Raw genomic sequence first — 27276 nt, 5'->3', positions numbered from 1 at the left:
GAATAAAAAAGGTTTTTGTGTCATATTTTTGTTTGTGTAAAATTTGTACTTCTTTCATAATTTTATCAGTGTAAAACGGTCTAGTTACATATATGAAGTATTTTATACACCCGAACCATAAATTAAAAGAGTTTAATCTTAATTTGTTACAGAATAAGCGCTACAAATGTGACACAATACTGCAACTATCTGCACCGTCTAAGCGATTAGAAAAAAGCCATTGAATTATCAGTCTCTTGTAATTAAATCATTTAAAAACAACTGATTTTATTTTCATGAGAATATATATATTTTTTAATTAAGAAAATTTTCATCACAGAAATCTTATCTATATTCAAATTACATGAAATAAAAAACACAAAATACTAATTCAATGTAAGTTGTAAGCAAGTTGTTCCAAATGAACTTAAACGAGCAACAAATGAAAAATATGCTTTAAAATCAATTTAATTACTCGTCAATGAGATAGTAATTTTATATATTAATAATAATTTTTAACTAGATTATCACTAATTGACAACAAACAGTAGTTATAATAAACTATTTCAACATTCATATTGCCTCTAGGCAATGCACAAATAATACGATCTTGCCCGATCCTACACGACCGGGTAAGATCGTATTTTATAAGCGGTCAAAAAAAGAATAAATTTTTACGTAACAATCAAACGGTTATGCTATAAACAAAAATAGCGTAATAAGGCAATGAGAAATTTTAATTTGCTTAAAAATTACGGCAGACATAAAATAAAAACGCAAATAATAAGGGACTCGGTAATTAATAAGGTTTTAATTTAGTAAGACAATTCTAAGGAAAAACCAAAACAATGTAGATATCTTATGTTACTTATAAAATTATTTTGTATAATTTTTTTTAAACATCATCAACGAAGCAATAGACGAAAAATGAACTTAGTTTGTTTCATTTTAATAAATTGAAGAAATAAATTAATAATGTTAGAACTTAAATATATTACAAATAAAAAACTTCTTCATAAAATCAAATTTTACACTTGTAAAATAATAAGACTTTTATACATACTAATACAATAAATTGCTGTATTTTGTTTTAAAACTTAGTAATAAGTTCAACAAAACGTATTTACACCGATTTGTACTATTTACACATTTTTTTCAGACATCAAAGTAATTTTCATGTAACATTAAAAGAGCCCTTAACACTCAGTTTAACTTTAAGAGAGTTACAGATTGTCCAATTTAAGGTGAACCTTTTAAGAGTTTTTTGGTTCGCGTCTCGATTGAATGCACTGTATCAATACTTGACATCCGACAATTCTGCCTATAATGAAGCGTGATCTGTGACGATTTGTCGTACCTTATCAAGTTTTGTGGTACTATAATAAAAGTATTGCTATTTGATGAAAGCTTTTTAGTTATAACATACTTTATACTTAGTTTATATGATTGATATAATTTAGGAAGTATGAAACAATCAATAAATGTTATTAGACCGTGTCATTAAGTGAAAGCTTTGAGACAAACCATTACGTGCGTGTCAGATTTAGTTTTAAATGAATGGTGTAAAGTATTTCAAATGAAAGTATGCATAATTTTCACGTGATGATTTTAGTTACATGTGAATTCTTAATGTAGCGTATCAAACGCAACTTTCCCTACTTTTATTTACTTTTTAAGAGAATTTAGTCTAATTTTCATAATTCTAATAAAAAAAAAACATAATATAAAACATAATTTAAAAGGTAACAAACTGTAGAACATCCATATATATGTCATATATAACATCATAAAACATAAACTAAACATATTGTTGCATAAAACACTCGTAATACAAAACAAACATTTGAGATCGGCCTGTCACAGAATATTAATGACCGGCAACACAAAACGGCATTATAACATAAACCTTTTTAATCCAGTATCGATATCGAAGCATTGAAATAATAATGTATAAAATTACATTTAAATTTGCATAATTAATATTAAAATTTATATAACGTTGTTCTTCGTAATTTTAAAGCATATTTTTATGATCTATCCATCTATTTCATATTATTTCTAACTATTATTTGATTTATTCGTCAGTGAAAATCAGTTGTTATTATAATTAACTTCTAAGATTTACATCAAGTAGCATCTGTGAGTGTCGGAGAACACATGTTTAGTTATAGACCAGGGCACTTAAGAATTAAGTTACAATCATAACAAGATACTATACATTTTTTTCTAATATTTCTCTACAAGTGACTAAGAACAATGGGTATCTAAGGCTTGTGTTTAAATAAACTGAATCCTGCTTATTTTCAAATAGTATTCGATACGTTATGAATCGAGTTAAAATTAAACTGGTGAACCTTAAAGTCAATGCACTAGTAATTTTAATTTCCATAAAAAATTGTTTTAATCTATCAAGTAACCATTTTGTTTTCTTTACATTGTGTGACAATTATATTGCATATATTGACAAAACGTTGCCAGTCAAATTTTATTTTTTTAATAACCATATCGAGTGAGTCATGATAATGTAAATTTGTATGGACAGAATTTTAAATATTGTAACGGTAGAAATTAACACGTGTCAAGCACTTTAATAGGATATCACATATTGGTCTGTACGTTAGCCATTATCATAATAAAAATGTGCATGATATATATATATATTAACTGTTAAAGTCTTAACAGTTCATACGGTTAAGGAACAAATTTTAATTACACCATCTTAAAACTTACTAGTACGCGATTAACTGTGATAATTCATTTATTTTTATATTTTACGAAAAGGATAGAAATATTAAAATAATACGTATGAACAAAATATATATTTCTAATACTGGAAGTAACGTGTTTCTGAAACACATTCAGATAAATATAAGATTTCGTAGAGTAAAGTCGTGGTCAGTTATAGTTGTGGATGTTGGTATTCAAGAGAGAACCAAGTTTGTATTAAGCCGACGGCAAGCTAACGCTGATCACGTGCTATGGCGGATACCGCGTCCGGTTTACGGATAACAAAAAAACTCATTGAAGCTAACCTTTTTAGACGCACCGTAGAAACAAGATGACGGCGAATTTACTTTCTGTTACATAAAAAAAAATATTTAAAATTTAAATAGAAAACATACGACTAAATTGTATAAAATCAGAACAGTACAATAAAGCACCGAAAGCAAAATAAATAATGATTAATTGTGTCTGAAAATTGGGAAGGTTATTTAAATTTTATGTAATATGACTAATATTATTGTTTACTGATGGTTGAATTACATAAAAATATACCAGATGCTATCATAAAATCTGTTTTTTATTCTAATTTAAATTATTTCGAACGTTTCTAAAAACTATTATTTTTGATCGAAATTTTGTATCAAAACATTTTTAATTCAACTATTCACATAATTGCAATTAGAAGTCCAAAAACACGTTTTCTGCCCAAAATAATCATTAATTAATTTGTTTTATAATATAATGTATTAATAAATACCAATGTTATAATTAAATACACTACTAAGTTTCTAAAATATTGTAACATTCAATTAATAAGGATTTATACTCAAATAAAACTATTTGTATTCGTGTATTATATTTCAATTAGGAAAATTGAATCAAATGTGTTTAAAAGGATAATAAAATTATTTTCGACTTTAAATACTGGTTCATTTGTTTTTAGTAACTTGATAAAGCAATCGTCATCATAATTATACTTTGATTAAATGTATCCATTTGATTGTTTAATTGCTAGTATCATTTGTATCAAACTTAATAATTACATTTGTGAAGGATACAACAATTTACTTGTTTTTATTTCTAAAAGTTCATTATTTTTCTACACCTTTATATTATTTTGTAACCTTTTTAATTTTTTAAAGTTTAAGATTTCGTTTTGATAGAGTTTTAACAGGAATAATTCACATTAAAATGCCTTTTTATAAATCTTCATCACTTTATTTTTATAATGTATAAATAACGCCATATTCATGATATTTATATAGTATGATCACTTGTCTTTGCTATTTACAATAGTAATGCTACAGCAGTCTTTAAAATTTTAATACAAAACCTATACACAGGATAACGAACAGGCAATAGTAAGTTTACTTACATACGTTTTGGTATAGCACTTACAACTAATAATTACAATATTTACAGCATTTTAATTTAACATCTACATATATACAATATGACTGGAATTGGGTCGGAACCCTTTCTAGACTAGGTAAGCTTGTACGCCACCGCTACCTGTATCTACAATGGGTGGCGGGGGTGGCCATTGCCGCATATCTCTTCGTCTGCCTGGTGCCATGCCTTGCTCTAAGGATGAGTAATCAGAGTCTATTGAGGAATAAATATGATCGGATATTGGTCTACCATCTGGACCGTAGGAGACTCCTTGCATTTGTCGTATGGTTGAAGGCGATTGCCTTACTTCTGTACTATACTCTGGGGGGGCACTAGCGCCTTGTCCGCTATTTCCCAATACAGGTGACTTATCAGGATAACTTAAAGTTCTATTGCCTCCATTAGGGACAGATGAGTCTAAAGTATAGGTATTAATATTTTTTCTACAATTAGATGAGTTTCTTTTTTTATGGTGTGACTGCGTTGAGTCTGGGAGCATAAACTTAAGGCGCTCCATGAAATTTTTTTGACCATATCTTAATCTTGACCCAGTTTTCAGATAGGGTCTTAATTCTTCGTCACACATCGCTTCTTGAACTACTGAATAGTCTTCGATTAAAACTAACTTATAAACATATCCTTTTAAAACTTCATGGAATTCTTTTCGATAATCAAAGCGGGACCACTCTGTTTGCATAAAATTTCGTGTCAAGACTAATATAATCCGTTTAGATGCTTCAGCAAAATCAAGGACTGGTGGAGCATATTGCATGTATTGTGCGCCATGATGCGGGATATCTCTATAATGTAGGCAAAGATTATATGATGAATTTCCGTTTTCTAGTTCATTGGCAAAAATTTGTAATACCAATTCTTCGTCCTTTGGACTATAGCAAACATATGCATCATATAATTTCTCGTTTTCTTCGTATCCATTGGAGAGAGAAAATACTCGAATACCACAATTTGTATAAAGCCAAACTCGTAACGAATCTCTAAAAAGAAATAGTACCACAAGAGCTAATAAAATTAACATAAAACCGGTAAGAGTTGAGACCATCATGGGAACATAGTTTGACACCAACATATTTCCGATGACTGAATTATCGGCGTAATAATCGCTGCAGGCTGTTCCATTTAAATTAAGCTCTTTTTTCTGTGGCGGCTTTGCGTCTCCATTCCAACACCACACATCAGTTATATCTATTATTTTTTGAGCGTTTTCGGCTAAATACGCTGTTAATTCTTGTAGATAACGGCATTTGCATGACCATAAATTATTGCCGAGTGATAATGCTTTTAGATTCGAGTTATCGGCGAAACTCCATACTCCGAAGTCAACTAATCTATTGCCGTCTAAGCGTAAAGTTTCTAGAGATTTTAGTGACAAGAATGATATGTTCGCGATATGACTAATGAGGTTGTTTTGTAAAAACAACTCTTTTAAATTACTTAATTGGTGAAACTCATATCCTTTTAATTCTCGTAACTTATTGTTTCCCAGGTGAAGAATTTCTAAAGCATTAAGGCCAGCAAAAGTTCTATTTTGAATACTGTCTACGTTGCTATTATTCACATAAAGAGACCGCATCTTTTGTCGTCCAATAAAAACGTGATTTTGTAGTTCTCTTATGTTATTTCCATCTAAAAATACTTCAGTGGCATCCATTGGTATCTTGTGTGGGATTTCCATCGACGATTGTCCGGAGCAATCAACGACGTTAGTGTTCCATAACGGGTCGTGGTAGCAAGTACAATTTTGTGGACAGGTCATTTCACAGTCACACGCGTCGTAATCGCAGCAATGACAGATAGCAAAACAATGAGTCTCATACGCACATAGAAAGTCCGATTTCTTAAGATTGGTTAGGGGTACCTGGGTCCCGCTACGAGTGTTCGTCATTTTACACAACACGTTTTCTATGTCCATTACGCGCGGATACTGCCGCATAGCAGTCATATTGTTTACAATCGGTAACCACTCCATTGTACAATCACATTTAAAAGGATTCCCACCAATATAAAATTCAGGTAAACTTTTATTCATGGGCACATTAGCCAAACGTAAACTATTAAGTTCTAAATGCACAATTTCATTAGCATACATATCCACACGAGTAAGATTTTTTTTATCGAAAAACGTATTAACATGAATATTATTCAAGAAATTATTATTTATAAACAATAATTCAACACTATTAGGTATAGACATTGGTGATATTTCTACAATTCTGTTATGACTTACATCTAAAGTTTTTATGCGAATTTCATCCTGTAATTTGTAATAGTTACCTAAATGTTCAATAAAATTGCCGTGAACGTCCAACCACTTTAAATTACTAGGCACAAACGCATAGTCGAACCACACTAAATGATTTTCCGATAGGTTAAGCCACAATAGACTTGCAAGTGTTGAAAAAACTCCATTAATGTCCGACAAGAAGTTTCCATCTAATCTAATGGCCTCCAGTTGAGAGTTTCGACTAAATGTTCCTCGTTCAATAGATTGAATCTTATTTTTTGCAATATTCAATACTTGTAAACTTGGCAAATCCCAAAACATACCAGCACTTAAATTTCCGATTTGATTATCAATCAATCTCAATCCAGTCAATTGATTTAAATTTTTAAAAGATCCATTTTTAAAATCTGATATTTGATTCTCTCCCAAATCAAGGGTTTTAAGAAAAGGAAGCTCCCACAGTGCATCAGGGATTTCTATTAATTGATTTGAACTCAAATCTAATTCCTTCAAGTCAGAACAATTTTTAAAAGCTTTTCTGTCAATATTTACAAGTAAATTGTTATTGAGGGTCAATTTACTAAGAACAAATAATCCGTTGAATAAGTTTTCATCTACCGTATGAAGACGGTTTTCTGCCAAGTTCAATGTGTGAAGATTATACAGAGGCAAAAAAGCATTTTCCTCAATATATCCAATGGAATTATTTTTCAAGTTCAATATTTGAAGAACAAATAAATCTTTAAATGTTTTTCCATCAATTCTTGTCAGGGCATTGTTTGATAAGTTTAAAACAATCAATCTTATTAAACCAAGAAACGTCCCGTCGTCTATATGATTGCTCGTAAGTTGATTACTCGACAGATCCAACACTATTAACTGTTCAAGTCGATGAAATATACCTCGAGCAAGTTCAAATATTGAGTTATCGTTTAGGTAGATTTCTCTTAATTCTCTAGCATAAGCAAATAAGCCTTCCGGTAGGGTATGAAGACGGTTATGTGATATGTTCAAAACTCTCAAAGAACCAAGTCCTTTAAATGCTTCACTTGATATGTCAGAGATATTATTATGTTGTAAGTATATATATTGCAAACTACGCAATTTTACAAGTTCTGATTCTTCGGATAGCGTCTTGATTTCATTATGACTCAAATCTAGTGTATGTAAACCAGATCCACACCCTTGTCCGAAACCAATCTGCCCCACAGTTCTTATTCTATTACGTGTTACATTTAATGTATTCAAGTTCTCTAGAGAGCAAAATATACCAGAAGAAATGAACTTGATGTTATTTTGAGCCAGATCTAATGACTGCATTTCCGATAATCCATTGAAAGAGTTTAAAGTTAATTCCAAATTCTTGGTAGGACTCCACTCTGAATTTTTGGAACGAATCTTTAGTCTTCTTAATTTATTTAAATCTTGAAAGGTGTTGTCGGGAACAGATAGTAGCTTGCAGTTATTAATTGTAAGATCGGTTAAACTACCAACGGTACTGAAGTAGTGTGCTCTGAGAGTACTTTCAAATAATAGCAGATGATTGCACTCAATATTAAGTGCATATGTTTCTGAATTCACAGTAGAGATACTACTCCCATCGCTATCCAGAGTACGAATTCTACAAATTATACTGTTTCCAGAATCCTGTCGCACACATTTGTCCAAACCGTACGACGGAACAGACCACACAAAGTGCAGCAGCACACAAAACACAGTCGTAACAGCATACATTATCACAGATATTTCATTTCACTTTAAAATGTCTCATAAACACTCCCCGTGGGTCGATATCAACATTTCCGAAACAAAGTACATAACACAGTTTAGCTTTACAGAAAAACTTTTAAGCATTTCGCTTCACTTAAATCCATCAAGTAATAAGTTAGTCTTCAGAAAATAAATAATTTGAACTCATATATCCTTCGATCGTATCCAGCAATGAGTTTAACAATTTTCTGTCATTAATTATGTATAACGTGTTTAAGATATTCACGAGATTTGATGCGCGTCCGCCTCTCAGAGCGGTTTCGTTGTGACTGTCAAGCGGAGCGTTTGACTTGTGGAAGTGGTAACGGGGTCGGGCGAGTAGCCCCTCTCCTGCACCCCGCAACCTAAGTAAGCTCTTTAAACTTTGTGAACAACTAGAGCCATCTAGTGAGTAGTAGCGTAGGTTAAATAAAATTTTGTAATATTTGAACCAAACATATTTTTTTAAAGTAAAAACCACCTAAATATAGAGAAATATATAATGCTATTTTATTATTTGAATATGACCCTCTATTATGGTTATTACATTATATCTTGGTTTTGATATAGAAAAGTAACAAAAAAAATTTATACATAAAAGACATTTAAGAACTTTTGAAGTTTGAATGTGACAAAAAATGTGAAATACTCTTCGTAACACAGGTGGCGCTGGTTTTTCGCATTATGTTATGATAGCGAATAAATGCTGCACTTGATTGGACAATAAAAATACAAAGTCAATATTTATATATTCTTCTATGTACGCTTGAAATTATATTTTTTATGTTCATTACAAGAGTAAGTGCGTAAATGTGTAGTATGCAAATGACATCATGGATATCAATATTTTAAAAATCACGCTATATAATTTGAATCCCAAGACAGTTTTGGAGAACTGACATGCTATTTACATAAATCAAATCTATTTCGTAAAGGAACACTCCGGCTCCACTGACGCCCGTGTTAACGTCTAACTTTCCCAACAAATAAAATTCCAAATTCGAATGTTTCATTTCTAATGTTTTGGATGCCGAAAAGTGGGACAAGCAGCGGGAGAAAAATGGAAAAGTCGTGTCTTTTGTATACAATCATCCTCCTATCCACTGCAAATATAAAATCATAATGTATGATTTCCAAACCTATGCCTCAAGCATAAGGTAGCTTTTGACAATGTGTTGAAATTCTTTTGCCTGTTGCGTGACAATATATTTACAATACAATGCAGATTTATTTTTGTAACATTTACATAACCATAATTATATAACTAAGGCTTCAGTGATTTTATATAAAAACGAAGATAAAATGAAAGACAAAATTAAAGTGAAATCAAAAAGATTAAATTAAAAAAAATATATTATTTCATTGTCTGTGTTTTTGTGTTTCTCTGGTATTCAAAAAATGTCTATTGTATCAATAAATAGGTTAAGAAAAATAATTATAGCATCAGTATTCTAGTTCCAGTAGTAGTTATATATAAATTGTATGTAATATAACTTACTTTATGACTATTATTTATATTGCATATGTTTTCTTAAGTAAAACATATGCAATATAAATAATAAAATAAAACTAAAAAAGTATTTCCACTATACATAACATGATCAGTACTTCAATACAAATGTAGAATGTTTGAAGTTAAATCCTGTTCTGAAGGAAGTTGTTTCGCCTCTTATAGATTTTCTCTCAAGAAGTGCAGTTGTCAGACTGTTTTTTTTTTTTTTACAGATAGTATCTATTAACAAAATCCCAAGATTTAGATCCCTATCATCGTCGACTATATATTAGCATCCTCTATACGCCTTATAGATTTATAAAATAAAATATCCAAAACTTTATTACCCATATTTGTAGTTTTCTATAAACCAAAAAAATATATGCAAGTCGTAATCACTTAATTCTTAAGATAAAAACATTAAATAATTCCGTGATAGTGAACAATTAATTCGTGGACCATTTGTTTAAAATGTATGCGACGAAAATTAAAAGAAGTTGTTTCATTTGCATGAGAATTGTTATTGTTTTTTTAGGTACATTTAAGATAGCTAATTAGCCTTAGTTTGTAAGCTAATTGAGGTGTACGGAAACTGTAAATTGGGGACATTGAATAAATTCAGGATTTATTTTGTACATAACGTGAATTAATTAAAAATAAAATTATTGTCACAGATATGTTTACTTAAATAAGATTTGAAAAAGATAACAAAGAATTCAAAATACATAAACACTAGTAAATCAGTAACGTGTTTGAATCTTATTATGAATGTAATGTTGAAAATGGGATAGTTTACCTAATATGAGAGAAATGTAAGAGTGCATTTGTAACAAAATCTCGTAAAACTAGATTTAGGCGAAATTTGTTACTTTTGTACTAAAATATGTAAAGTACTGTCATTGAGTGAAACTTTGGATGAATTGTTGTTTAGCATTTTTTTTAATAATCACCAGCAAAACAAGCAAAAAACATGTAATTTTTATAGTTCCCATAAAGTCATGATCAAACCGAGAACAAAACGTTTTGCTCTACACCGCAAACGTGGAGGTTTGAAACTTAAGCTCATTTAACTTTCAACCACCTCTTGGGTGTTGTGACCTAAATAAATGAATTTTACACTCATTACCTACAACGCCTTATCTTATTATTAATTCTAGAAAAATATTGTTATCGGAAAATTATTAAAACTAAAACCCGTATAAGATATAAAAAAAGGTGATAAAAATTACTTAGATTAAGTATTCCGGAACCCTTCATTAGTAGCTTTATCTTCAATTATATGTGCAGGTAAATCGGTTTATCTTAGCATCCATTAACACTTCGCCGAAACAAAATGGTTTTAGCAAAATATTTACTTCAGTCTTCATGCGTCATCCGACATTCGGGGTATTTTTAATCCTTATCGCAATTTTGCAGGCGTTGTGCAGATAACGTATACACGGAGTACGAGATAATCCTCGGTTAAGCTTCACCAGTTTTTTTCCCACACTATCTCACACTTCCTAGAGCATTACCACTTTTAAAGATAAGATTTTTCTCGAAGAAAGTAAAATCTTGTGTAGTACTTCCGCTATTTCTAAAACCTTAAAATAATAGTGTCATAATTACTGATTATATTAAAAATGTAGGTAGATATAAGAGATATATATTTTTGAAGTAATTGTTACACTACTAATAAAATATTAACAGTTTTTGATTTTATTTATAAGCAAACAAAAGGAAACTACGTAGCGCCATTGGATAAACAAATTTCATAGCCCTGCTGACATTATGCGAGCGCTAGTAATGTGTTTATATCGTTATATGACCGCAATAAGTGCCTGACAATGCAGATAGGATCCTTGTTTCCCATGTTAAAGGGTTAAACTATAAAATAGATAAGTTCGTATGAATACACTTTCTAAACTACAAGAATATTAAATTACATGTTTTTAATTTTTGTACTAATCAAAGGGGTATTTCTGCTGTATTGGAAATGACATATTTGTTTTATATATAATTTCTCAAAAATAATACTAAAAAGAAATACAAAATGTAATCAAAGAGAGTAATTAAAAATATAAAAAAACAAACCAGTTTGATATTGTCTTAGAAAATCTAACTTTACTTGTACAAATAATATTTACCATTCGTAAATTTAATCCGTGCCAACTATCGTTTATAAGAAAGGACACAGGTAGAATCGTCCGTACCTTTTATAATATATAAAAACTGTATTTAAAGACGGATCTCAACCCGCCTTTTCACCAAAATAAAGGCTATAGTTATCTTATGTTAAATCTTGCATAGATTTTTAAATACCGCCTGCAATTCCTGGACCCAAACGAATCTAAAAGCGTAACGCCCGAGGGTTTTAATATTGTTTTTCATTCTTTTTATCAAAAAATTACGAGTGTTTCCAAAATAATATAGCACTTCATTTTCCCGAGGTCGAAATAACTGGAATGTACGTCATAACAAAGTTTAAAAATATATTTGTGTTTATAAAACAATCGTGAAACTGAACAAAAAAAAAAACTTATGTAACAATTGAAAACCATATTAGTTGGGATGTTGTTTAAAAGTGGGTCGTGAAACTTTATTCGGTTGCTTAGTTTAGACGGAATTATTCATGTTACTTTAAGAGTAAATCATAAAAATTAATATTTGAAATATTTGCTGTTATTATTTAAACAATATACCGCTAACTGCCAATGCAAGATGAAGTAAAATTGTAAGTCTAAAGTAATAATTGTAACTTTTAAGTCATTGTCCTAACATCTGTTTAACTCAGATACCAGCTTCTACTGAGAGCAGTGTTTGGAACTAAGTGATCATATTTGCACTGTGGCGTGTCTTAATGAATACGATAAGACGTAATGATGGGAAAACATGCATAATGTCGTGTAAGGGTGTTGTTTGTTCCAACTACATATTTCCTTATCCCTAACCTACGCACATTTGTCGTGTCATTTGCTCTTTTTCTTTAATAGCAGAATTATATTTCACAATCAATGAACTAAAACTATTCTGTTATAAAAATATCTTAGATTAACGAGAGTTGTACATTTTTAAATAAAACCAATATATGAATATATTTTTGGATTCTAGTCTCGTATTATAATCGCCATTATATAATGTTTTCTCTCTTGTTGTTTGTACTTATTCGGGTTGTGCATTTCCTTATTTGAAATATAATAAATACCGATTCACATTTTCTAATTTGTTCCATGAAATGTTGTTAAGAATACGAAATTGATTCCTTTTAAAGAACATAATTTTAAGACTATCTCGTTTAACAAAGAATAAGTTTCGTTAACTTACGAGCTACTTTTAAAAAAATTAAACGATAAAAATATTTTATATATAAAAATTTTATGGTTATCTATAAAAAATGTTGATTACGTAAAAAAGTTTTTATTGAATGAGAATGTCTCAAATTTCGAACTTTTTTCCAGCCTATTATAAATTAAAAGTTTAACAAATTATTTTTCATAATAAACTAATTACTACAAATGTTTGTTCTAATTTAAGTGAGGGGAATTCGCCCCAAAGCCTTAAATAATCAAGATTAATAGACAAACTCTGGAGGCTTAGGGATCGTAATTTGATGTTTAATAGTGACAATACTTTCTAGAATTCCTTGTATAATGACTGGATCTTTCTTGGGTTTGTGGTATTAGGTTTTGTGGTAAAATTACATAAAAGTTTCTTGCTGTTGTGGAGTAAGTATCATTTTAAATTATGTTATTTTATATAAATATTGTTGATCAGAGTCTTATATAATTTCATACTTTATGTTATAAAATATAGTAAACTAATATTTGTTTTAGTGTTTTATAGATTGCACATTGTTATTAAGCAGTTAATTCCTAGTATTTCATAAATAAGTTGTGATGCAAACCTTTTTTAAGCATATTAACCATACCTTCAATATTTATATTATTTTGTATAAATTACTTTAAAGTAAAAAAAATCCAAAAGTCTTTCTGTTTGTACAAATATTCATTTATTCTTATATACTTTCTTAGTTTTAACTTAGATATAACAGAACATTGGAATTTTAGGATAAAAAAACGTTATCTAAACAATAGACAGGAACCCTTCTCTGAGTGTAGGGGGTGAATTAAATTTGCATTAGGTGAAATTGAAATTCCCTCTCAATGTTGTTACGAGGGAGTAATAATGTCGTCAATTCAGATCGGATGAATCTTCAAGTCATTCCGTGACTATTTGATTAATTGAAACATTTTTTCTTCCTCCTAAAGGTATTACTGAGAGTCCATTGTTGGTTAAAAGCGGCTTTCGAGTTTATAAGGAAATTATATTAAATTGAATTTCGATTGTTTCATAAACGATGTTCAAAGAATACAATGAATTATATTTTAAAATACAATGTCCTATTAATAAAATATACAATCGTTAAAAGAATGTGTATCAGAAGTTCACGAAGTTGAGTCACGTTCATCGCGAGTATAGTAACAATATCTCGTCTGTTAATCTCACTGACATTTATACTAATTAAATGTACAATCTGGCCATCTCGTGGTTTATCCCTTTAAATTTGCTACGCTTTTCTCGTAAGGGTATGATTATTTATGGAATATTTTTAACGGTTTAATTAAATAATTATATGCTTATGAGTAATAATTAGACGAATTCCCTGTATGAATAGCCTAGGTACTGGTTATCAAATATATTTTATTTTTTAGGAACTCGATAAAAGTAGCCATGAATAATAAATCATTATGGAAATTAGGAACAGATATTGTTTGATAGTAGGTAATAAGTATAACATTTATAATATCCTATGTTATTAAAAGATACCATGCCGTTTCCTTATCTAAGTAAATATGTATATATATAGTAAGTACTTTATAATTATGATAATGGCAACATTATACGGTCTCTTTCAAAACTTTTCAAGTAACATAAACTTCAGATGGCAACGTTAATAGAGCTAATTTGTTAGGTCATACGTATTTATCTGATACTAGACTTGCTACGCACGTCGCTCGTGCCGCAATCACGTCGGATCCGTCACGCAACATGTAATTAGATTTGACATCTTGCGGATAACTTTGGTAACTCAATTCTCTTTATATTTATTGTATAATAAACCAATTACTTTAGAAATGATTTATTAATTTAAAACTATTGTCAAAGTCATGTTCCAGTTATATATTCAGAATATTCCCTAAAACACTTTTAATGTTTTTTTACAAATGAATATTAAAACAAACATGGCCACAAAATAAGCTGAATTACACGTCACGCTTTCATTACTCCGATGATAATCTGTGAAGCGCCGTCCACAGATGCGCTAATGAAGTTTTATATTATATTCACCCTCGATGAAAGACGACAAGGGTTTTGAGTGACAAACGTCGTGGTAGGTAGGATGTTCGTTAACGACGCTAGCCGGATCTAAATATATATCCTTGTATAAAAACTCATTACTATTATTGTTGAAGCATTATCATTTTTTTTTAATATCTTATGGATAGGCATTCGATCTTAACATTATAATTAAAATCAAGATTTTGGTTTAAGTGTCTGTACCGCTGAAAGTACTTAGTATAAAGTGTATTTAATGTAGGTATGTGAGTAATTTTTTTCTTGATTTAGACCCGTATGAAATAAAAATAACAAAATACTTAATGAGATCTAAGTCTTTCGCGAGTATTCATTTAAATGAAACTAATATTTTTAGGTTGGTACGCGTATTTTATTATTTTTAAAAACTACATACTCCCGACGTTACGCTTACTTTGCAGCAACCATGATCACGGGCAGACGACCTGTGAATCTCGTCGGTAGTATGTAATTTTTAAAAATAATAAAATACACGTAGTAATCCGAAAAAAATAGTTTCATTAAAAAAACCTAGTACAAAAGCCGTTCGTGGCTTTAAATGATACACTTTCTAAGCTGCATTTACTTAGTCTAGAAAGAGTTGTATAGATTTCACAAAAAATCAATGCTCTCTGAATTGTCATTAGTCTAAAAAAGAAAGATATTAAGAATTTTAAAAAAACAGTAATTATTCTTTCGCTGCTAAAAATAAAAACTTTCAATTCAAAGTGTCCAAAATTCTGTTTAAATGGTTATCAAAACTTGCATCCTTTGTGTTTGCTGTTCCTAAATCACATACTCGTATACCAATAATAAACTATTTTAATATTCTATCATAATTCGCATGTGACTTATTTATCTAGCTTAACCGATCATTAAATCTCAGAATAAAATCTTAAAGAACGGTGAGTTTATTCATTCAACTGAGTTAAATAATTTTTCTGCTTTCGATATTTTATTTATAATGAACCTGGCGTTTGACTGATAGAGCGCCAATTAAAGAGGAATTCGTTCGTTATTAAGACATATCGAAGACGTCTATAGTATGTTTGTTTATAACCATGAATTTATTAGTTCTATACAACTCCAATGTTTTTTTTTTAATTATCATGTAAATGCAATGCCATGCCACGCTATCTATTAAAGTGTCATAAATCGATTTGACCGAAACAAGTTTATTTTGTGGCTCTTTTTTAATTTCGAATTGGCGTTTTTTATTGATTTGATTGATGGCTTTACACGAAGTTATTAAATGTTTATATAATTAACTTAATTAAATCATCTGATAACTATATTTGGACACGTTAGTTTGTCAGTCACTTAAAACAGTAATTAATATTTTTGTTGATTATAATCGTTATTATAATAAAAAAATGTTTTTACGTAATCAAGACAGGTATGTTTATTTTTTAATATAACATATTGTTGCCGACTAAACTCTTATTGGAATCCTTTAGTTTCTGGTTTTATTTCCTTCTTTACATGATAAAAATAATAAACTATATATTTGCACTATTTACTTATTATTATAAAAGTAATACTTTATAAGCTGGGTCGTCTAAAATTTACAACTATCAGAATTGATGTCATTCTGAAATCCCGAGGGCTTGAGAGCTCTGTTTATTCTAACTTGTATCTAACATAACAGACTGATTTGCAAATGAAAAGTTTTTAGTCTTGAATACATTTAACAAAATTATCTAAAATAATTTCATATTAAATTTAAAGCACTTATTAATCATATTTAAATTACCTCATATTCATATCTATAACAATTATTCGTATAATTTAAAACTAAAACCTTTTTACAAACCAAATCCATGAAACTTCAGATATCTTCAAAAACATTGCATTAAAATTGAATTTTAATCGCCTTAAAATATTAAATTGGAATATAAACGTCTGCTCTTATTTAAAAAGACAATGCAGTCGTTGATATTAAAGTAAAGCATTCTCGTATTTCAACTCGTTGTTATTGGAGGTATTCTCATTACAAAGTCGGTCAGTATAATAACAATAAAATAATCTCATTGAGACAGTAGGTACTATTGTGTAAGAGGTCCTTAAAAAGACTCTAAAGACTAGAGAATGAAATTGATGGTCCAATTTGCTCTTCCTTAATCGAGCGGCGAATGGATCTAGCGGCATGAAATTAGATTGCTTCTTGGTATATTCTAACGATATAAATTGTAATAATGGTTCTGGAATAAAGATAATAAATCGTAAGGGTTTATTTCAAATATTATTTTTCTAGCTAATTTCATGTTATCTTTTTCATAATTCTGGTGTTACATTTGAAAAGAAACGAGGGATTCTAATGAATCTGCTACGTCAGCTGTCGATATACACATTCAATATATGCCACTGACGTGTCATCACCGACTTATAAAGAATAAACTTCAAGCTATTAGTATAAAATTTTGTGATACGAAGCTATGTTAACATTATTTAGTAAGTCTAGCTAAATTGAAAACAGTTTTTGAGACTTATAACATATTATCAGTAATCTGTTTTCTGTGTCACTTTTTCTCATTTAATGAACTGATTTATCGCTGCAAAAACCAATATTTAAACACAATTAATTTATAATATGGTCCGTGACCCTATATAAATAAGACAATCGGTTCCATCTGTACAGGAGCAAAGCTGGCCCAATTAAAATTGAACAGCTTTCAGACAGTGTCAGTTGAATCATTCGCACGCAATCTCTTCGACGGTATATAGATAGTGTTAATTTCATTCTCTTCCTAAAGCACCTTAAATATTTCCATCACTTGCATTTGCTGAAAGTCTGATTTTTAACAAATATCATAAAAGTTGCTAAAAGATTTACAGGTATCCCGTTAATGGCGCCTGCTCCAAAAGAACGTATATTTTTATAGGTTCTAGTATTTATGCTTGTAGTATCTTACTTATGTTAAGCATAAAGTTAAGTTATGCTTTAAGTTAAAAGATGAAAATGGGTACATATATTTTTGTGATCGCTATATTACCCGCATCAGCAGAAGGATAAATATTATAATTATACTTTTACAGATGTGAGTATACCATAAATAAAGGTGAAGTTTTACGTTTTTACCAAAATAAGACAAAATTTAACTTTAATATGTCCAAATTTTTCACCCTTCAATTGCCTAAATTAACAGTTTACTCGATTTTGAAACAAACCAAATAATGGGTTTTTAAATAATTTGAATTGTAAGGGGTAGATAAGTTGACATGGTGTAGGGTGCGTAATTAAAAGAGACGCCTCGCGACGGTCGTGAGGCGCGTTGTGTCTTATCGACTCGATTTTAATTTGAGTCTGGCATGAGACACGCGAGCCGATCACGCGACCGAACGCACTGTAGGTCACTACAGCACATAAGAATTTTAAATGTATATTTCCTTTTATTATTCCTACTATCTCTGTATCAGAAGCTACAAGCTTCCAGTGACTTTTTAAATTAAATAAATTGGCTTGTGCGTTTTATTACAAAGTTTATATGTAGAAATTTATATAAAAAAAATAGATTTATAATATTCCTAATTAGAAAAGATTTATTTTATAAATAATTACTTTTTAGGACATATAAAGTTATCATTCAATCAGTTCTTGGCAATCAGACACAGGAGAGGAGGGTTGTAATAGAATTCGGAATACAGGAAATAAGATTTCACGTCATAGTTTTTACAAACAAACTTTTGTTGCGTGTCAAATCGTGAATAATTAGCCCATTCAGCCGTGCCTCCTGGGTCATAATACCATTGTTTGTTCAAGAGTTAATTTTTAAAAATGATGTCTTTCTTTTGATTTAACAAGAAAATATATATATTTTTTTATATTTTAAAATGTTAAGAAAATTTACATATGTACCTAATCATACGAGGATAAATTTAAACCTTATGATTCATACACTTATAATCATTGAGCTCCAGATCGTATTCAGGCGAGTTCAATAGGGATATCAGTTTCAAATAGTTTTCGTTTCGTTTTATCATAAATAAGTGTACCAAAAATTACCGATTCTGCTATTTTTTTCTTCTGAAGCATTACAATTTACCATATACACATCGGCCACAATAATTAAATAGATGAACTATTGCCCCTTAAAACGATACTCCCTATAAAAACATAAACGAAACTGTGTCAATAAATGAAGCAATTATAAACTTATTAAATATAGTGCTTTCTAGTACGACAGCCAAATTGAGTAATAAAGTCGCCTTAGCATTTGTAACTATTTAATATTTTAAAGTAGCAGTTATTAAAAAGCATTTAGTCTGAAGTTTTTCCGATACAGATTACCAAAATATTTATTAATTGTTACATTTCAGTGAATTAAATGAAGTTTTAAGCATTTTTTTGAATAAATGTTTTTCGAATTTTTATTTTATTATTTACAAGGTAAAGCTATTCACCCATACATATAACTTTTATATGAGAGAAAAAGCAAGCACAGATTCAAGTTACTAAGCTCAGGGCTGTAATACACATAAAAAGAATTTTAAAGGTAAACCTCCATTACCCTCCACCTATTTTGATAAATGTACTAGTTTTCCTCGCTTCCCATAAACATTGATTTTAAATAAAAATTAAAACTGTCATTAAAACATTTGGCTAAGGAAATAAATTTGAACCTTAATATATAGAAAATAATATATTATATTTGCATGTAAGCTCCGAATGCTATAATATGGTTTATGTAGTAACACAACGGAAGCTAATATTAATCCAATCTGTTTCTAGTAAACGTTATTAGTTCTGAGTTCGACACCTGCTGTGGTATAGTGATTTGTAATAAGATTATTTACGTTTCTATACAGCTATAGGTTTTATTGGCGTTCGTTATAACAACTAAATTGATGTTATTAATTTTAGAAGCAATCACACTAATATATTTTAAATGAAAATGTACGCCCCTGACTATTACAATATAACTACCGTTAGAAATTAAATGAAAATTTACGATCTTAAATTGCACATTGGAAACATGCTCAAATTATTGTGGAATTGTAATACATCTTCAATATTTTAGATATTAAAAAATAACCCATTCAGGAGATTAATTTAGTTTGAATTAATTAAACTTCACAGTGCCATGTTAACAGAAGCAGTATTTTTCTTTAATCAATTAGCACTATATCGGTGTTAAAACAAAAACAAAATTGTTCACACGATGTTGTCAAACGATACGAAAACGAGTTGTACTGACCGGTCTTGTGATACAAGCAGGACTGGGATCTAGCTTTCGGCAAAGGAAATTTATTGGTTCATATATAGACTAACATTAATTGAAGATACACCGCAAGTCATGCTTTTCAAAAACTTATGTTTTTTTCACACCAATAATTTAGACGAGTGATTTTTTTTTAAATTATAGTTGACTGTTGTTCGTAACTTCGTCCAAGAGGTATTCGAATTGGTATTGAAAAGAAAAGATTTTGCTGGTTATTAAAAAAAACTGACTGGCAGCGACATCTGTTCCACGTGATATAAAATACAACTGCTATGACGTGTTCCTGAAGAAACTCTGAGTCATAATCAGTAAAAATATATAATAGGCTATATGCTATTCTAATATATTTGATATAATATTGCAAGGTTTCCTCAAAATCAATGAAGTAGTTATTTATGGAAGGATAACAGTTACACATTGTATTTATCTTTCTATTCCCATTTTGACATTAATAAATTTAGTGTAATTTCTTTATTTCGATAATGCTAAAAACTGACTAAAAACATATCAAAATTTATCTTGAATTCCGTCAAATGTATAATGACATATTATTGTGTGTGTAATTTTTTAATATCTGTTATATATATTTCACATTATCATACTCAACCTAAAAGTGAAATAACCCAAAGAATTCCTCTTTACAAAAACGCAAAAACAACAGAGCTCTACAAACATCGCTGCACAGAAATCAAATGAATGTGATACCCAAACAATAGTACGTTACCTTCTACATTAATACACCGTCTAGGGAAGGTTATTAGTTTACAAGTGTATCAAACGCCCCCTTGTTTATTATTGACTCGCTACCAGGGAGAACGATATTACTTTCCAACTCTTTCGGAAGTTTGCCCTCTTTGTTGACATCTGCCGTTCGATTATTGGAAACTGAATGATGGTTTCATAAACTTTATAACAATATTAATTTAGAACGTCCGTTGGTTTTTGATGATTATTGAATTTTATCTAAATTGAATCCCTTTATTTCATAGAATATTAATTTCATTTATTTATATAATTTGTACTTATTTAAAATATTTTCACATGTTACGTAATAGAAATGCTAATTTTTGTAACTACTGTACTTGTCATAACAATTATTACATGTAAAATTTACTATGTAGTAAAATAAATTATATAATTAAACGTACTATTACATATATATATGTTATTTGATATTTCCAGTAACTATGATTAAGTTCTATGTTAATGTGGAAAAGGATTTAAAAACATTTTGAATGTGTTCCACATCTCGTAATTACTAGACCATAACTTAATGATTTATGGAATGGGAGAAGAGCCTCAATACGTTGATGCTAACAATAAGTTTATCGATGCAAATCGATTACACTCATAACATCTATTCGGTTGAATATATTTTTAATTTAAATTATTGTTACAAGTAACTAAATATTCTTGTTGTGTTTTAAATATATTAAGTTATCAAAAAGAAGTTAAAGTACGTAAGCTTTCATTTATTACATAATATTTGTATATATTTTAGGTAAATACTTTCTTGTAGAACCTGTTTTTTAGTAATTCATAAGATATACGTACATGTGTTGAAATTAAATATAACTTAAAGGAAAACCTAATATAAATTATAACATTATTATGAACTGTAAACAGATAAAAAATGGTTGAACAAACAGATAAAAAGATTACGGTAATTAATAATCTAAAATTAGTACCAAAATATATTTGATGAAGGCAGGTTAAATAAGGCAGGTTAAGACAAAAACTCTTGGATCTTCAAATTTCATATTGTATAGTGGGGTAGTATTTTTTTAATATTAATATCAATATTAACATTAATTAGTTTTAATAGCTTAAATATTTTTTTATGATATCAGCTATATGAGAGTGAAATTCTCATCAAAATCTGTTTTGCCGTTTCAAAGGTTAGCGGAAACAAACAGACAGACGGAAAAGAATAAAAATAATTATATTGATAGTTATAGGCAGTTATTTTTTTATAACAAAACAAAAACTTAAATTTTATTTGACTTCTCTATTCATAAATCAAACGTCGTATTAAATCAAGTGGGAAGTCCGAAGAATTAATTACATTTCAAAGGAGTTGATGAGTCTAAAATAGGGTCTTAACTGAGCTATCATGCGGTAAAACAGTAATCGAGTCTGCGAACATCAGCACGAACGATTGCTTACAACACCGCGGTAGAGCACGCTACTTATAGAGTTGTACTATAACACACCGCTAAAATCTCCAAACCTAGTGTTTGCCTTATATTTTATTTAATAATTAAACATCATTTTGTAGCATTGTTTACACAAAAATGACACATAAAATTAATAAGCACTACAAAAAACTTGGAATACATATGTTTGGAGCATATTAAAATTGAAAGGTTTTTAAAAACCTGTTAAAAATTAATATATAATATCAATAAATTTAAACCTCAGAGGATTTTCGATAATTTTTATTCAAATGTAGAAACGAACTCAACTCTTAAAGGTATATATTTTTCTGATGTCATTCAGTTTATTATTTAATTTAAATACGATTTATCTACTAAGTAAAGGTATACATTAATCAAAATAACCTATTGTAGAAAAAACCTTTGTATCAAACATCCATTCGGTCACGTCTTGTATTGAAAGTAAAAAAAAACAATGAAATCGTGACAAAATGTAACAGAATTATTTAATTGGTTATGAGGTAGAGCGACTGCTCGAACGTTGTATGTTAATTTCATGATTAGTTAATATAATATGTTTAAAATATACGAAAAAAAATTGTTTTTATAATCTGATTATCGCTTAACCTTTTAAAATCTAGTTGGTCGCTCTTCTATTATATGACTCATAAGTCGAAACAGTCACAGTTTCAACATTTGAATAAAATAACGGACTAAACTAAATACATAAATATAAAAACAAACGCAGTTGTTTATTACGAATTATAAAATATATCAATACACTGATGAAGCAAGTGGTCCCACCTCTATGTGTAGATTGACGGGTCGTTTGAACGGTTGCCAACCGCGTCGTAATTACTTCGCAAGCAGTTTGCCAGCCAATTAAACACCTTTGCTTTATTAAGAAGCCGCAGTGAGATCCGGTGAATATCAAAATCGTAAAGCTTCACTGCAATTTCTAATTCTATATTTACGAAAACTGTATTCTCAGATACAGAGCTGTTAACTTCAATTCCTATTTAAGTCAAATTATGGTTTTCGGTTAGAGTTGTTTTACAGTTTTGCATGCACTTTTTATTCACAATTCGCTAAATATACATTACTTATACTTTTTCTAAAATAAACTATTCTATAATCTCATAAACATTTTTGAACAAAGTATGTTATTTATATTAAAAATTCGTTTTAACGTGCTTTGGAATTGTCAAAATATTTTAACCTTATTCTTTTTAAGTTTGTCTCTATGTATACCAGTTAAAACCTGTAATGTCGTAGATTGCCATTAACCCTGATAATACGTTCAAATTTTTGTATTTCACTTTTTAAAATTTAAAAAAAATTACAAAATATATGCAAACTATCACATATCACAATTACAGTCTAGAGTATTTTTATTGATTTATAGAATATTCCAAAGTAGCTTATTTGAAGCAAACAATTTTGCTTTATAAATCAATTCGGGTCAATTGTTTCCAAAAACAGTAACAATATAACAATAATCTTTAGACCTTACCAACAAAAACCATATAATATTGCTGTTTTAATCACTAAGAATAGTATAAAAGATATCAAAGTTCTCTAAAGCCCGTCCCACACAAGCTATGATTCTTATTGAAAGATATGAAGACATTGCCATTCAAACTTGAAATAAAGGAGTGTAGACGTAATGAAAAGGATTATTGTTTTTGTTTTATCTTAATCTAACGATATAACGTCGCTTTGGACATCCACAGAACAAATATATAGAGACGCATTTGATGTTTCGCTTTCGGAAATATAAGGAGATAAACTGTTTATCTAACCAACAGTCTATCAAAGGAAATCATAGCAAAATAATAATCATTACATCTTTATTTTATAAATTATAGTAACGTAAAACTTATTTCAATTTAGTTTTGGTTATTATTATTATAAAACAAACGTTTCATCTGCCGTATCTATAGCGTCGTTGTTCTTCATTGTCAAGTAAGAGAGCGACATTTCGTGGTCTCTATCATTAATTATACGTGGTGCTTTGTCCCAACTCCGGGGTCCATTGTGACAATATTCGGGGCTTTCAAATAGTAACAATAAGCTTGAACATAGACAGATCATCTTCCTCGTACCGCTTAATAGAGCGTTAGATTGAAATCCATTCTTTTAAATGTTGTGTTTTCAATGAGTTACGTGGGAATAGTAATTTGTGAATCAAATTCCTTTGTTACTTTTTGTACACCTTTAATTATTATTTTTTTGTTAACAAATTACGTATGTACAAAAATTTTTTTCCGTAGAAGTAATGATGTGTGCAAGAATAGTTGATAAAGACTTTGTGTTTATTACTTTACCCACAAAATAACGAAGACAAAAGAAAACTAAAACATAAACACTTATATCTTATTACGAGCTAAGCAATCGGAACTTTTGTAATAAGATGAAACAAGAAAGAAAACTCCCTAACTACTTTCATTAGAGAATTGTTCATGTGTGTCCAAAGCAAATAACTGACTCTAACGTCCTGAATTTTGTCATCTCTCCGTGTAATTTTAAAGTAAAATATTTGAAGTTAACTGAGGTTCTTATAATCATTATACTAATAGCTTTATTTTTTATTTTATTTGACTAAACAGCGGACATTGCTCTCATTCTTTTTAATTAAAATATAAACCTTTACGAAAATGTTGCATGGTATTATTTTTCACATCTTTTAGCGAAACCTTAAATGTTATTTTTTGGTTTATCCCTTTACAGATTACCAATTCCAACCTTTTAAATATGAGATTTCCAAAGCCATTTTCGTTGTTAGAACTAAGTTTTAATTTAGGCTCTTTTCAAAAGATTGCAACGCTTAACTAAAAACATTTACAAATGATACTTTTAAAGGCTACCAAAGGACTAATATGAAAAGTGCTCAACATTACTTTTTCTACTTAGATACTTACGGGCTCCAACATAGAAAAAATAGCAAAGAAATGGAAAACCAAATTTTATTTTAAGAAAACGAAATAAAAACTACTAGCGAATCAAAGTAAGCTGGTTGTGAACAACATAGCCTTATATACAAAATATGCATGAACAATTAATTAACTTACTGAATGGCAGTGCAGAGCAATTGTGCTCTCTAATGAACCGTCCAGTCGCTCCAATTAATAGCCAAACGTGCTTCGCGTATAAACTTGTCCATTCTAATTAGAACCCTTCAATGGTATCTCAATACACATGCTTATGTGTCTTGAGAATAACAGCCGATTGAATAAGTGATTAGATATGTGACAATAGCAGAGACCAAACAAATGCTAGATTGCAAATGTTATTATGAATGGCTGTATCTGAGGTTTTCCACCAATGAAACCCGAACAAATGCTGCAGTTAAATCAGTCATTTTAAAATGAGAACATATAACTGTATAACCATAGTATAATATGTATATTTTAAACAAAAACAAGGGTTGAACAATAAAATTATTCATGGCTTTTGTTTTATTTGTAACAATTTCTGTATCACGTGAAGGCAACTTAGTACAAGAGCACCTCCACGAAAAAATAGGTCAATTTGGTTCTCGTAACGAATTTTCAGCAGCTACTTTTAACCCGAAAGCTTCAAAAGTACACAATTTCAAAACTATGAGATTTCCAGTAATTTTTGTGATTACATGTACAATTTATATGTATACATATCGTTAAAAAATTCCTATTCTTATGTACTCCTTGTTTAGTTGGTACTTAAAACTATAATGTATGCCATTTATTTCTTTTGGCATCTATTTAAAATATTTCATTATAAATATAGCTTGGTCCATCAATTTCCTTTTATTTCCAATAAGGAATCTAAATATTTAATTACTATTTTCTACACTAGTTTTTATGAAAACCGTTTATATCTATAATTTTGTAGTGGGTTCCTTTCGTAGATTGTACATTATTTTTTATGTTCAGAAAGAAAGAAATATAACCTTACGATTTTATATGAAAACTATGCATTTCATTGTAATTTTTTTTCCGTAGCTTTTGAGTAGAAGTGCAACATCTATGTGTATATTGTAAAAAAATTAAGATTTATTTTTTACTTTACTAAACCATAAACAAGTCTAAGAATTTAATATCTATTGTCATGATCAAATTCTATCAAATTTCTTAATCCTATTATTATATTATATAATAGTCTATTTAAACATATATTTTTAACATATTTAATATACTTTGATGATGAAATTCAAAGGTTTTTAGGAATCCAAACCATTTGAAGAGTTCGTAACTCTAACCAATGAAATCCTCCAAATTGAGCGAACGATTCAACAAAGAACAAACAATGTGATACAAACAATTCGTGCGAAATTGTTTTGAACGGATTAAAGGAGGTCTCTAATACTCACCACAATAGGCCTTAAGTCTGTTTGTATGAGAGTCTGTCAACCGCACAGATATCATGACAATGAGGCTTCCTTTTCAACCAAATATCATGTTTGCTTTGTAACAATAAGGTCTTAATACGCGAATTGAGCATCAAGGAAAACCTTCGCAATTCTATTTGCGCAGGTTTTAATTGTTTGGTCTGTCTACGAACAGGAAATCTTAACGTCAAACTCATCTACCATTATTTATTCAATGGCATAAGATAACATAATGAATCTTAGAAAATAATGTCACCATCAAGTTAAAACTCATTGGTATATGTGTATATATTTCCTTTTTATACGATCAATATAATTTTTGGTAATTGCAATTGAATTTTTTTCTAGGAACTTTGAAACCAACTACTAATTATTTCAAATAAAATTTTAGAATATTCATTAATATGTGTGATTTTAAATAAAATTTACATTACAATACCAGCGAAACCTATAATTTTAATGAAAAAGGTGAAACTAGATATTTATATTTATTGTTTCAGTATCTATAATGCGCGGGTCGTAATCCCAAATCTCTCATCTCTTAGGACTAATCTTTGCCGTCATAACGAACAATTACTAACCAAACTTGCCTTAAAACCATTGTACAGAACATTTAGATA

At 29.4% G+C, this 27276-nt stretch overlaps 1 protein-coding gene across 1 annotated transcript; it reads right to left on the bottom strand.

The window, feature by feature from the left end:
• Nucleotides 1-3899: 3899 nt before the first annotated feature.
• Nucleotides 3900-8359, bottom strand: LOC116769515 (toll-like receptor 7). The gene has a single exon (XM_032660635.2). It carries the CDS (start codon nt 8069-8071, stop codon nt 4184-4186), a length of 3888 nt encoding a protein of 1295 aa, XP_032516526.2. The 5' UTR covers nt 8072-8359; the 3' UTR covers nt 3900-4183.
• Nucleotides 8360-27276: the final 18917 nt, after the last annotated feature.

This window comes from Danaus plexippus, chromosome 14 (assembly GCF_018135715.1).
Source record: "Danaus plexippus chromosome 14, MEX_DaPlex, whole genome shotgun sequence".
Classification (NCBI taxonomy): Eukaryota; Metazoa; Arthropoda; class Insecta; order Lepidoptera; family Nymphalidae; genus Danaus; species Danaus plexippus.
The sequence above is the reverse complement of the archived record's forward strand: the minus strand, read 5'-3'. Positions and strand labels throughout refer to the sequence as shown.